This window comes from Nuphar pumila, chromosome 4, assembly GCF_984573655.1.
Source record: "Nuphar pumila chromosome 4, dmNupPumi1.hap1.1, whole genome shotgun sequence".
Classification (NCBI taxonomy): Eukaryota; Viridiplantae; Streptophyta; class Magnoliopsida; order Nymphaeales; family Nymphaeaceae; genus Nuphar; species Nuphar pumila.
Window position 1 is genome coordinate 124938466 of NC_143252.1, and position 15148 is coordinate 124953613.

The window sequence follows — 15148 nt, forward strand, 5'->3', positions numbered from 1 at the left end:
CATCTAATTCAGCTTTCATGGCTTCTATCCATTTGATATCATTTTTTGCTTGAAAATATGTGGATGGTTCTTCATATGAGTGAATTAATGCAATAACTGCCCTATATGTGGGTGAGAAAGACTCGTATGATACAAACTTTCCTGGAGGCCTCGAGATTCGGGTTGATTGTCTAGTTGGAATGTTAGAATATTTCTCAAGTGCACATGGAGGATTAGACTCTTGTCGCCTGGAATATTGAATACTAGTATCTCTATGAACTTCTTCATTTTCAACATTAAGATCAATAATTCTTTGATCATCATCAAAGTTACAGTCAAGGTCATATTCATCAGATGTTGATGTTAGTTCTAGCAAAAAGGAGTACTCAGTGACGTCTTTTAATTTTCTAAAATCAAAGAAGCTCTCCTTTTCAAGAAAGGAAACATTTCTAGACACATATAGTTTATTATTTTTGAAGTCAAAACATCTATAACCTTTCTGGTTTTCAGCATATCCTAAAAAGGCACAGGGAATCGCACGAGGGGAAAGTTTATCATTTTTGTCAGTAAATATGAAACATTTGCACCCAAATATTCTTAGTCTAGAGTAGTCTGGAGAAATGTTCATAAGTTTTTCAATGGGAGTGATATTTTGTAACGAAGAAGATGGCATCCTATTAATGAGATAGGTGGCAGTTAAGGCAGCTTCTGCCCAAAAGTCTTTCGGGACTTGATTTGCTATTAATAAAGTCCTAGTGGTTTCTATAATATGGCGATGTTTTCGTTCTGCCAGTCCATTTTGTTGAGGTGTATAAGGACAAGATCTTTGATGTGTGATGCCATGCAATTTAAGATAATTTTGAAAATCTGTGGATAAAAACTCTCCCCCTGAATCTGTGCGAAAAATAGTAATATCATTTTGAAACTTGTTTTTAACCATATTATGAAAAGTTTGAAAGTATGAAAATACTTTAGACTTATGTTTGAGAAAGTACATCCACGTATGTCGGGAGAAATCATCGACAAAAATAACATACTAAACAAATCCTCCTTTAGAAATTACTGGTGCAGGACCCCAAACATCCGAGTGTATTAATTCAAGTGGTCTTGAAGAGAAAAAGGTTCTGTTCTGAAATGGTAATCTTTTCATTTTGCCGAGAATACAATCTTTACAATCAAATGATTCAGAGTTACAAAATTTCCTTAGATTTGGAAAATGTTGGATTTTGGCTATATGTGGGTGATCAAGTCTCTTATGCCACAGTTCCAACTCTATTTTTTGAATATTATAACAAAAAGCTTTCTTCGGCATTTCCAAAAAATCCATGTAATAGAGTCCTCCTTCTCTATGGCCTTCCCCAATCAGCTTGCCTGGTTGGCGATCCTGTACCCAACAACCATGAGAAGAAAAAGAAATATTACACCCATAATCAGAAATTTGAGATACAGATAAAAGATTTAAATTTAATTTGGGAACATGTCTAATTTTTGGAATAAATTTTTTTTTTGTTTTATAAATTTTTTCAAAATTTTCTATTCCTTCTATTTCAAGAGAAGTCCCATCAGCAGTAAAGACCTTTGACACACTTGTTTTATTTTTAACACATTTGGATAGACTTTGATTATTTGGGGTCATATGAAAAGATGCACCAGAGTCAAGAAGCCAAGAAATTTTACCTAGATCAGAAAAAGATGAGGCTGCTGCGCCGGTTGAAGCTTCAGATGAGGAAGAGGCACCTTTGATGAGAGGCTGAAGAATCTCCATTAGTTGGGCCAGGGAAACTGGTGCATCCTGATCTTTAGGCTCCGATCCAGCAATTGCAGCTCTTTTTTCTTTCAGCTCCTTAAGTTTGGGACATTGTGGCCTGTAGTGTCCTGTTTCATGACAGTGATGACAAATAACTTTCTTCTTATCATAGTCACAATTTTGTCGGTTAAAGTGAGGAGGCCTATATGATCGAACATGATTCCCTTGTCTAGACACGGCTAAAACGGAATCATCTTCAATTTTTAAAGAACCTTTCCGGAGACGATTTTCTTCCATTGTTAACTCTTCAATAGTTTCAACAATAGAAGGAATTTTTCCCCGGTGAAGTAGGGCCGATTTAGTGGTTTCAAATTCCGGCCTTAATCCAGTGATAAACTGGTAAAAATGTTCAGCATCGAGTTGTTTCTGACGAAGCTCGATGTCTTCGGCACAATGCCACTTTGGTTCTAAAAGGGAAAGTTCTTCCCAAAGTTCGGACAACCCATTGTAATATTCACAAATAGTTTTGTCTCCTTGTGTCATCATTCAAACTTTTTCTTGGAGGTTGCACACGTGTGCAATATCTTTAAGGGAATACATATTCTTAAGGTATTCCCATGCCTTATCAGCATGATCAAATTTGGCAAGACTTGAGCATTTTTTAATGTCAACGCTATTGATAAGCCATGACATTATCTTCGCATGAGATATTCTCCATTCTTTCCATTTCTTCTCGTATGAGGCAATAGCCTTGATTTTCTCTTCTTCCGATAGAGGGACTTCTTTATCTCCCTCCTTTTTAGTAAGAGATAGCTTAGGTTCCGAATCGGAACCATCCACAATCCCCCATAAGCATTTCCCCCATATATGGTGCTTCATGATTGAAGCCCATGTTACATAGTTCGTATCACTTAGTTTCATAGGCATGATGGTGATTTTATCATTGTCATCCATCGATTACAAGGAGAGAAAGAATAGGGATAGAAGAGAAACAAGAAGGAAAATGAAAAAAAAAAAACAATACAACAAGATGTGAAATCCTCTCCAATGAAGTGATAAAACACTTCTCTTCAAGTGGCGAACACTTTTGCAAACGGGCACGGAAACCGAGGCAGCTTTTCCTCAAGATTTAGTACTTCTGCGGCTCTGATACCATGAAATGAAATGGGGATCTTCGAAACACGAGCTTAGATTAACAAGAGCAAGTGTCAAGAATGACACTAAAGCATAACCCTTAAAAAGGGTATAACTGGAAACAAAATAAAAATAAAAATGTATTCTTTATTGATATGAAAAACCAATTGCTTAAGAAGCATTGGAGTAAAATACAAGAGGGGCTGCACCCCTTTATATACACAGCTGAAAGAGGACTCAATAGAGCTGTTGGGCACAGTCCAACAGCTCTATTAAGAGCTGTTGGACTGTGTCAGTCCAACAGCTCTATTGCTAGTCAAGTCTGGACAGGACTTGACTAGCAACAGTCATTCTAGTTCAAACTGAACTAGATGACATAAAGACAAAAAATAAAAATAAAGGAAAAAAATTACAGAAATGAAAGAAATGAAAAATGTATTTATATATATATAATAATATAATATTATTATATATACATATATGTACAGTTTTACATTTTAACAAGGGATAAACTAAGATACTGTGCTGTCAGCATAATGTAATATCCTAGTTTATCTCATTTATGTAGTTAGTGGATTCAGTGAACACAATCCAAAAGGATTAGCTATGCTCATTTCATTTGGACATTGGTTTGATAATACAACCATTGTACTGTTAATGGCTTTCAAGAATTTAACATGATATGGGGTGCTTTGACATGTCCACCATATCTGCAGGTTGCCCTTCATCAACCACCCCAATATGCATGTGGATGCCTGGTTCTCTTGTCCGAAGTTCTGAAAGCAAGACCTCCTCTATGGTTAGGTTTTAAGTTTAATTGTATGCATCTTGTGTCTTGCACCAAGTTAAAAGTGTTTTATGTTTGTTTGCTGGTTTCATTGTGTGTGCGTGCGACAAAGCTCTGCCACTGATCGTAATTTAATTGATTTTTCAGGAACATGTTGCTGCAAAATGAGTCTGGTGATGATGATTTTGAACATTTTAAGGATGTCATAGAGGATTCTCATGATACAGCAGAGATTTCTCCCATCAAGAATGCTACCATTTCAGCAGATTCTGTGACCAATGGACATAATGCTGTTGAGATTAATAGGAATTCTGATTCAGAGGAGAGTGAAGTTCCAGATCTAGATTTGTCAAATGATGAAAGAAGTGGTTCAGAGGGAGAAGCAGATTTGTTTGGAGCTGATATGGATGTAAAATCAAGCATGGGAGGACATGATGCAGTAACTGGACGTGAGAATGAACATAATCAGGTTCCCAATATGACACCAGCAATGCCTTGTGGGTATGATGTTAAGCATCGGGAACCTTCTTTCTGGTATGTTTACAAATTACAACCCTTTATGTGTTTCTTTTCTTGTGTTTCAGCTTAGCTCTTTGTAGCATGTGCCTTTGCATTTTATGGCCCCACATTCTGGGTGTGCCATGCAGGATATTTCCACAATAATGGAGTGGAGTAGGTTCTTCCTTTTTGGGTGTTAAGTGTGGATGGATTTTGTGAGCTTGCCTTAGAGGCACTCCCACTGCAGAGACACTAGGAAGAGTATGGTTTCTTGACCCAACAGTTGGGTCAAGAGTAAGGTTTCTTGACCCAACTGTTGGTTTGGAAAAGTAGGTCTCGACAGTTGGCTGCTGCTATGTGTAATGTACTGACATTTTCCCCTGAAATACCTTGACATTTTCCATTAATTTCAAAATTAACCTTGAAGTGTGTACAACTGGCAGCATGAAATGGTGGATACGTGACATTTGGGTTCTGTCTGGAAACTGTACCACAATTCTTTGAAAAATGGACTTGTTAACTCTTGTTTAAGCTGACTACTTTGTATTCTGTCATCTCCTTATATCTATTGATTATTTTTTTCCTCAAATGTACAATCTGAGTTTTTGTCATGTTGGAATTCATAATACTCTAGCCATTTTCTCTTCGCACCTCGTTTTCCAAATTTTACGTCTGTAGAGTAATTCATGTGGGGGTTATCTCACCCACTTAACTATAAGAATAGTCATAACATGGTGAGACCTAGATTGATGTAAAGGGTTCTTCTTCTTAATATTTTGAATTGATTGCTGTAACAGTAATGCAGATCGAACAAGCTGGTGGGAGTTGGCAGCATTAGCATCACACGTGCATCCATCAGTAGCTACGATGGCCCGTACCTTACTATCTGGGGCCATTATTGTTTATAATGGAGAGCCAATAAGGGACTTGTCTCTTTCTGCATTTTTGGACAAATTTGTTGAAAAGAAACCAAAATCCAGCTGGAGATCTGGAGGCACATGGCATGGTGGTTCTGAAATTGCACCTGCTAGAAAGGTGTGTGTGTGTGTGTGTGTGTGTGTGTAAAGAAAGACCTTTATATCACATTTCGGCCTTGCATGAATGTGTGTATGGGATATATGGTAAGTCTGCAGTCAAAATCAAGCCCTGGCCGTTAATGCTGCATTTCTAGGAAAGAAAATTGAACGTTGGGCATTCAGCAAATATGCATATCATTTAACACCACTAAGAAAATTATCCTTGTGGTAGAATGATATTTTTCTGTTTTTGTGGTCTACATTTAATGTTGTTTAGTACGAATGACTCATTTTTAGCATATCTATGATTTTGTTCTTATTTTTGACTTTTGGTGCAGCTGGACCTGAACAAACATTTTGTAGGACTAGAGATTTTGTCACTGGGCGAGGAGGAAGTTCCTCCCGAGGATATAGTATTTCACAAGTTCTATATGAATAAAAAAGGGTCAACAAGCCGGAAGAAGAAGAAGAAGCAGAGTGAAGACGAGGCAGCTGGAGAATTGCTTGGTGTTGATAATGGTGAATATGATTTTGATGGTGGCGATGAGAGTGACAATGAGGAGATTGATGAATTGTTGGAAGCTCCAGCAGGCACAGGGCTAGAAAGTGATGGCGAGTACGACTATGATAAGCTTGATGAAGTTATTGATGATGATGATGAATTACTCACGGATGGCAGTGATGGTGTAGCAGATACTCCGGCTGGCTTTGCTCAAGATAGTGATGGGGATGACGATTTTGGTGATGGTCATATGAATTTAGAAGATGATCTTCATATTGAAGAAGGCACTGGGAAGAGGAAAAAGTGGAAGTCCTCTGCAGCCTCTGCAGATCGACATACAATTTTCACTGGAGGTGATGATGATGAAATTGATTTGGATACAGTGAATGTTAGCAAAGCATCTGCGAAAAGGAAACTTCAAAGAGCTCAGGGGAAGAAATCTGCAGTATCTCCCTTTGCTAGCCTCTATGAATATGAGGATTTGTTGAAGGAGGACGATCAGGGAGAAGGAAGGAGGGATAAACCTGGTAAAAGAAAGCGTAATTGATGTTTGGTTTTATAGAAACAGACTCATAGATCATCAGATTATGATGTATAACAACAAAGATTTTTTAAGGTTTGAAAATCAATGGCTCAGAATTTTTGTAAATGTTCATGCATGCAAAATCACATTTTTTGATCGGATTATGATGATCCGATAGCTGTTTTCAAGCAAATGGACAGCACATAATGCATCTGCAAGCTTAGATTTACAAAAAACCTTATGAAAATCTCAATTCATACTAGTTTACATATTTTACTGGTTTACATATTTCAATTTCCCTGATAAAATATACTTATATTTTAATATTTTGATCTTTTGTATTATAAATTATGTATTCATTACTTATTTCTAATAAATTAAATCAAACTGCTCGACTTGCCTGAGTCATTGGCCGATCCGATACAAAGTCTTGAAAATGCCAACCATGCAAAAGACTGAAAATCCCGTATGAAATCAAAGACCACAAAGGTTCTTATTAGCCTTTTCCTGTGCTGTCCATACAAATACAATCCATCAATATTCATCCACAATCAGATGGTTAGGCACAGGGTCCATCCTGTAAATCTGGCTGGCATTTTGGCCCCTATATTTAAAGAGTTCAAGACCAAGAATAGCCAGCACCTAGTGCTCTTTAAGACAGCCCATGTCTGGATTATGAGCCCTAAGGTGGCTCTCACAATCCAGATCAAGACTGGGCACTGGGTGGGTTGCGTCATTCTTGAGTAATATGTATGCACTTAGCCTAGTCAAGGCGCAACTATTCTGACGCATACCGATGAAGGTGGAACGAGCCATTCTGATAGGGTTTCGACAACATGGGCATCATCATGTTATTCAGGCAAGTATTTTGCCAAACATTTCAACAACACTTATTCTGCTTAACTGAGGAAGCGTGACGACCCTTTCTACCCATCAAAAGTATTTGTCAGAAATTGGACTGCACTTCTTTTCTTTGACGGAGTATCTGCTACCTCTTTCTAAGTTTAGTTGAGCTTCTTTCAAAAATTTTGACAATACTTCCTCGCTTCGACGGAAAAAGCGTGCGTTCTTTTAAGCTCGGTGAGCATCTTTTATGAAAATTCGGCAACACCTCCTCTCTTTGATGGAGAAAACGCTACGCTTAACTCAGAAAATAGATGCACATCATTGTGCGTACTTCACATCTATTGAGGTTCGTTGGAACCTTAGGCCTTAACTAGGCCATGGGCAAGTAACTTAGGTTTTTTTATGAAAAAACAGTTTTGTGCAAGGGTGAAACCTTTTTAATAGAAACTTCTTTTGTCAATCAGAATCTTGATCGAGGAGCGGCATATGAAATCACATTTGACGATTAGAGTTGATCTCCATTTGAACGCTTATTTATGTGCAGTTATATGTAATATAAGCAGGAGCCTTTACTATATAGTGCGGCGGCGTAAATGAAATCATATTTAATATTCGCTGGGAAGACCAAACTAAATAACTTATAGAAAGCAAATACATATATATTTGCAGAAAGCAGGAGCCTTGGTATTGTTCGATGCGATGAAAATATTAAATGTATAAAGTAAATTGTAGAAACATGAGCCTTGATGTCATTCAACACGACAATAATCTTCAATGTATAAAGTAAATTGCAGAAAACAGAAGACTTGGCATCGTTCGACACGATGACAATCTTAAATGCATAAGCAAATACATATATATGCGAGAACCAATATCTAACGATAGTCACAAGGTACGCGTGTGAACAATGAAGTGTCTTAGAGGGCATAAATCAAGGAATATGGCTAGATATCATTTTTAAGAACATATATATTACGTATTCAATATAAATATCCAAAGCTAGTCGTAAGGCACATGCGTGAACACCGAAGTGTCCTAGAGGGTGTAAACCAAGGACTAGGGTCAAATACCCTTTTTAGGAACGTATACGACATATAACCTATCACAGTAGTTAGCAAATACTTGATAGAGAGAGATCGACCAACAAACTTACACTCCAACCAGTGAAAAAATGGTTTCGATTGCGCTTAGCTTGCTTCAAACCTAGTTTTGGCTACATTGGGTTCAAACCTTCTTTTAAGAGGCTAAACTAGGTCAGATAAGTTTGACCTAGTTGAGAAAAAGGAAGAGAATGTCAAGCTGCTAAGACCAAGTGGTTTGGATCAAACTAGGTTTAGTCCAAGTCAACTGGGTCAGGTGGATTCAAACTTAGCTCAAGTAGGCTAGGTCTAGGTTAGGTGGGTCAGACCTAGGCTAGAACCACAAGAGTTTGACTTGATCAAGCTTGACTAGACCCAGTTGGGCTCAAGCTAGGTCAAGTAGGCTCAGGTTAGGTCAAGCAGGCTCAGACCAGTTTAGGCAAGCTCAAGGGGGCTAGGCTAGGTAGGGAAGGTTTTAGAGAGAGAAGTAAAGTAGAGAGAGAAAGAGATTCATGATTTTTGAAATGGAGGAAGAGGCTTCTATTTATAGGCCAAGGAAGCAAAACTTTCTTGGCTATCTTAGAAGATAAGCTTGCTCCTTTTTACCCTTTTGCCTCTCTCATTTCAGATAATGTTAGGAGGTTCATTTTGGGTGGGGCTCACGTGAAATATTTCATAAAATATTTTATGAGTCTCATAAGATATTTTTTGAAGAATATTTACTTGGGGCATGTAAACATTTTTGTGGGTCTCACGATTTTTTCTCTTCGTATCGACGAAACTAAGAAAGTTGGCTCATACAAATCTCTTAATTTTACTTAGAAAGTAAGTTATGACTTCCTAACTGTTTGAGCATATATTTATGATACGTATATCCTAAGTATAATTGATTCGTTGGAATCTATTCGTTTCACATTTCGGGTTCATATGCTATTTTCACATAAACTACCTCATAGATTTATTTAAAAATTTTGTTCAAAAATTTGCAGGACTTACACTAATTAGACTCGATCTTAACTACACGCGGTGGGTGAGAAGACACACCTCAAGGGCTCCCTGACGAGTTTAGGGAAGAAAAGAGCAGTCCAAGGCTTCGAAGATCACGCAAAACGTCTCTTAGGTCTGCTGCTACACATGTTCCCTTTGCTGGATCTATGGCTGGACCTGAATCAACGAGGAGGGAGATTGATGAAGAAGAAAGAAGGTCGGCGGTTGTAAAGGAAGGAGATTCTCGATCGCCGGCTATGAAGGTAGATGGCGTTCCCACACCAAATCCAAAGAAAAACTCCAGCCAATTCAATATGCAAGAAAAACACAACAAAACAATAAAACAATGGGAGAAAACACAAAAGGGAATCAAGAAGAAGAAAAGAAAAGATAAGAAGAAAAAAAATGTGAAAGAGAAGAGGAAAACAAAGAAGAAGAATGTGTGATTTTGGGGAAGAAGAAGAGAAAGAAGAAGAGAGGGAAAAAGGCGTGTTCTCCTAGGCTGAATGATTTACCCTAATGGCTAAAACTAGTTTTCATAATATATATTTAATAAAAATTCTAAAACATACCTATGCTAGAAAATATTTAAAAACACTACCTAAACTCTAAAAATTTGCAAATTACCTCTAGGTGCCACTTCTAGAGGGATTTTTTAGAAATTTCTCACCTTGGATCTTTGGATTTAGGATTGGATTGACTTTGGGTCTAGTCCAAGGTCTAAGATGGAGGCTTTGGATTGGATCTAGATCCAAACCATCTCAAAAATCGATCCAATTCCTTAAAATGGCTTTATCTTTCTCATTTTAAACCAATTTTAAGTGAAATTTGAATTGTGACTTCTTTGTACCTAATACAATACAAACATGACTATTTATCCTATACAAACACATATAAATACATGAATTTATGATAAGAATGATATGCATTTCATACATCATCAGTATGCATGAGTTATTTATTATCTTTAATTAGGTTTTCTTTCTTATATGATGCATTCCATGCCTATCTAATGCACAATCACTTCACGTTTCAGTTCTTAGCCCTGTGAGTACTAACACAGGTGTAAACCTGGATCAGGGCCATGGCGTAGACAATATTTTCAAACAAGGATAGCTTTGACTTGGCTAGGCATCTTTCATCAGTCCTTTGGGTGAGGAACAAGCATATCGAGGGATTATATCTTAATGCATCAGTTTTTCACTCATAAGTTTATATCCTCTACGTTGCAGTCAAATGTTGAGGTTTCTCCTATCTTCGTAGTTGGGGATGAGCAACCTTCTGTGCTCAAAACATTTCCTACGAAGCCGAAAGTACCACTTTTCCTCTCCTTGCAAGCATCGATCTTTAGTATCACATGCTTAAACTTTTTAATTTAATTATTTTATATGCAACACTCACATATGAACTCACTTGAGGGATTCAGCCTCTTTAGGGCCCATGGATGTATATTTTGAAACATATGTTTCCAATATCATTACATATGTTATTCTTTCATTTCAAACTTAAACACATAAAGCAATGGGTTTCTTGACATCTAAATGCATCCAATCATTCACATCACTATGTACATGTCTTTTATATTAAAACAAGATGCACAAATTATTAACAATTATATTCAATTTAAAGCAAACTCTATTCGTCTAATTTATTAGCAAAATACCACGAAGGCAAGCTAGTGCATCAACACATTAATCAATGCATGACTCATAATTGACACAGTTCCCTGCAAAAAATTGATTTTTAACAATACATAAACTTTACAGGGTTCATTCACAAAAGCACACATGAAAATACATAGGATTCACAATATTATGCTAACCGGGTCTTGAAATGGTTTAAAACTTGTAAAAACTTAAATTTGTCCGACTATTACAGAGGTCACAATTTTTTTTTCATTTGTCGGATAGAGCTGAAATTTTATGGGTGACAAATAATTTCGTCAGTTTTTCGAGGCCACAAACCGTTCATAAAAACTCCTCCAGATAAAGGGGGATACGATCAGTTTTGTGCACGTATATACTTTCTGATCCGACTATCACGGTTCAATGCTCATTATGAGAATAGAGCTGAAAAATTTAAAGAAGCTGTAAAATTTTGTTAGCTTTCCAACGTAATAAACTGTTTATAAAAATCCTTCCAGATGAGAGAGATACAAATGATTTACCAGTCGGGTATCAGGTCAAAAATACGTATTAACAAGAAATATGCATTCGAGTAGGCCAAAACAGGTCACCCGAATTCGTGTTTAAGTTTTTTTTTACATAAACATATGAAATAAAACTTTAAATACAACATCACATAATATTTTAGCTAATCTATAAAGGACAAATCCTATTTTCGTAGCTGTTAGGCTGAAAAACCTATCAGTCTCCTCGAACCCTATTTTCTCATAAATAGTTTTGGTATTTTTGCAATACGACACATAAAAACACATATTTTTTTATGACAAAAATAAGAAAAGGCATGCTAAGCACCACAGTACATGAACATGAATATTAACTACAATTTCTAACTAAAATTTTGTTAGAAACAAATAAAAATTACATGTATTTCCCAAAAATTATAATTTGTATTTTTAACAAAGTCCATAACAGATGATATCTTGTTTTCTTTCATTTTTAAATTTTAGTAATTTGTCCATTAGGGTTAGAACCATTTTTTCTAGGGGAAAATCAGAATCAACCATTTGAATTCAATCCAATTTTAAATGCTTAAAAAAATCCTCTTTTTAACAATGGTTTGAATCAGATTCTAAAACCCCATTTTGGTAAAATCGATTTTAAGAGGAGGTTTTCTTCCTAAAATCGTCTCTATTAAAGTTTTTGACAAACCCCATGCCAATACCATGTATAGGAGGCATGGTATAGGATTTATTCCTATAAAAAATAGAAAGAACTCGTGCCTATGAGTTTCGATTTACGTGTAGAGAATAAAACCCCCACATCAAATCATCGAAATTGTTGGATTGAAACACTAAAGCGTGAGAGTTGTTGGTTTGAACCGGGTACCACCTTCAAACTGTGGTTGTACCACCTTGTCCAGCCACTTCTTTAATTAAATCCTAGACCTTCAAAGTCGTGTGGAAGAAGGAGATACAAGAGAGAGGATTGAGAGAAGAGGGAGCTTAGGAGGGAGAGAGAAAATAAAAAATAGGGTGAATCATGAGAGGGGCCTTGTATAGGCCACTCAACTTTCCAAGGCAAGTCTCTATTGCCTTATTTCTTTTATTTATTTATTTTTTTGCATTTTTGTTTATTTTGTGTATTGTTTTAATATGGCAATGAAGGGGGGCCGTGTGAATGAGACAATTCTTTTTTTTTTTTTATAAAAGTGTTGACTATTCCCACCAAGGAAATAGAAATTCTCTTTGCATTTTTTTTAAATCACTTCTAATCATTACCTCTTCCTAATTAGGTAAGCAAGTTGGTCCTCATTGGTCTCTAGAGTTTCCTTTTTCTTTTGTTTATTATGTGTAATATATTAATATTTTTTTATTATCATTACCTAAACTATATGTGACATATATAACCTATACTCTATATATGATATACTATATACAACTATAGTGTATGGGCTGGTCGACACCCACATGGGGTCTCAACCTTTCTAATTTACTAATTGTCAAACTTGCTTGCTAACTTGTCAAGTTAGTTTTTTTTTTCTTTTAAGTTTTTTTCTTCTTTTTTCTTTCTTGCCATTTTCCACTTTCCATATTCCTTCTTTCTTATTATTCAGACCCCATCCTAGAAGACTCTAGGATGGGACGTCCCCCCCTTGGGAGGCTCTCCTTTTAATTAGGTAAGTTTTGACTTTGGTATTAAGATTTAATTTTTAGTAACTTTTAGAAACTCTTGTATTTAAAGCATTAAATTTTATTTTTTTCTTTTGTTTAAATTAACAAAGAGGTGCCACATAGGATGGGACCACCCACCTATGAACCTTTACCATATTATTCTATTTAATTTAATTACATTTTTATTCTATTTAATTATTTTCTTAATTAACTTAATTTAGTATTTTGGATTTTAATTCTTTCAAAATTATGATTTAAGTTTAAATGGAATGACTCCAAATACAAACTAAATTATTTTCAAATGAATATTAAATTCTTTCAAATACTAATTTATCTTAATTATTTAAATTTATTTCTCAAAAATGCATTTTTACTGAAATTAATTTCGAGTACGGTTTTTGTTAGGGTCGGCAGGACACTTAGTTGTTTTCATTTTTTTGTAAATTGGATTTTAAACTCATGAAACTAAATTCAAATTTATTCAAATTACATTACATATATATCAAATTATCTTAATTTTGTTTGAAACCACATTTGACTTTATTTCCATAAAATTTATCAATTATTTTATTAAATTCTATTTTTTTCATGAATTCAATTTTGAATGTGAATTTTTCTGTAATCAACTTTAAATTTTTTATTAGATATTTCTTATAATTCATCTTAGGCTAATTTGTATTTTTATATTTTTTTCTCAAAAAAATCTTTATCACTTATTATTTTATTCATTATAAATACTTTGAAGAATCACGACTATTATATCTGAATTCAATTTAAATTCCAAACTTAATTTCGATGAATATTTAAATTATTATATAATTTGAACTTGAATTGACATTCAATAAAATCTTAATTTAGGTTAAACTCAAGCTCAAATCCAATTATAATATTCAAAATATATTTATTAAATCTGAATTAAAATCCAAATCCGATTTGAATTCAATTTCCCAAATCGAAATTCAAATTTGATAAAACTCCATAAATTGAAAGCAAAATCCAATGAGACTCCTAATTCAAATATGCACTAAATTCGAAACTGGGCTATTATCGAAATCCAAATTTCATTTAATTTAAGTTTAGCTTAAATCCAGATTAAATTCAATTAAAAATCAAACACCCGATCCAGAATAAATTCTCAAATTGAAATTTATTCTAAATCTTAATTAATGCTTGAATTATAATTTAATTCTCATCATAATTTTAAATAATATTTTAGCCTTAAATTATTTTTATTTCTGATAAAAAATATCAAAAATTTGTAGGTTTTACTGAATCGATCTTCTGAGATCGTAGAGAGAAAAACTGTGAAAGTTGATAGTTGTGGTTGGTGAAGAACACCTTAGATGACGACCAAAATGAACAGACGAACATATGAAGGGCTTGGGCCCTCATTGCGAAGATTGAACGTCGTCTCTGAGGTCCAGAGAAGGACCTGCTCTGATACCAATTGATATAGACCTATCGTTTGGGGCTGCACACTCGAACCAAAAGCTTGATTACGAAATGATGGAGAGAGAGGGATTTGCGTGTGTGTGAGAGAGAGAGAGCAAAACGTGAGAGGGAGACATGAGAGAGGGTTCCTCTTGGGTAGAGTCCCAAGATTCCTATTCTCCTTCTTCTAAAGAAAGCGACACCAAAAAGGTAAGCCAAAAGAATACTTCTTAATTCCATATATAAAATATGAAATTTATTACATGGCCTTAAATAAGGAAACCCCTACCATTGGGAGATAATTATACAATTTCTTCCCATATTGCCCTCTAGGTGGCACCAAACGAGAAATTGAAACATCTATCCTTGAGAAAACTTGATAATTCTTGAGAGAGTCAATTTTGCCCCTGCCTTCTCATCGAATCTCTTCCTTTGTCCTCTTTAATTGCAGCTGACCCGGATACCCTTTATCCTAACCCAAAATTCTGCATACACCCACATAGATCTGAGTCGACCCGTCCCGGCTAGACCTCTGCCTTGAGCGGCTATTCCTTCGAGAGGCCATGCATTGGGCACGTGGATGTAACCCTCACTACAAATGTCATCCGTCAATATTCAAGATGGACGGCGAATATGTGAGGAGAAATCCCACCCTCTTTCAACATTCACGCGCGCCCCAACTTGAGGCTGAGAATCCTACTCGTTATCCACGACCCACACTGTCCATCGATTGACTCAATCCAGCGGTCAAGAATCCTCTCACCGATCTCACGACCCGTCCCATTGGCCAGGAATCCAGCTATAAAAATGATGGGGAAAACCC

The 15148-nt window shown here is 35.7% G+C and overlaps 1 protein-coding gene across 2 annotated transcripts in view; it reads left to right on the forward strand.

The window, feature by feature from the left end:
* The window catches only part of EDA25 (CCAAT-binding factor), a 60533-nt gene extending 54234 nt beyond the window's left edge, over window positions 1–6299 (forward strand). For both annotated transcript variants that reach the window (XM_090003466.1, XM_090003467.1), the window contains 4 exons: window positions 3577–3659; window positions 3795–4181; window positions 4943–5180; window positions 5500–6299. In XM_090003466.1, the coding sequence (XP_089859592.1) occupies window positions 3577–3659; window positions 3795–4181; window positions 4943–5180; window positions 5500–6210 (1419 nt within the window). In that variant the 3' untranslated portion in view covers window positions 6211–6299. The remainder of the gene's footprint in view (window positions 1–3576; window positions 3660–3794; window positions 4182–4942; window positions 5181–5499) is intronic.
* Window positions 6300–15148: the final 8849 nt, after the last annotated feature.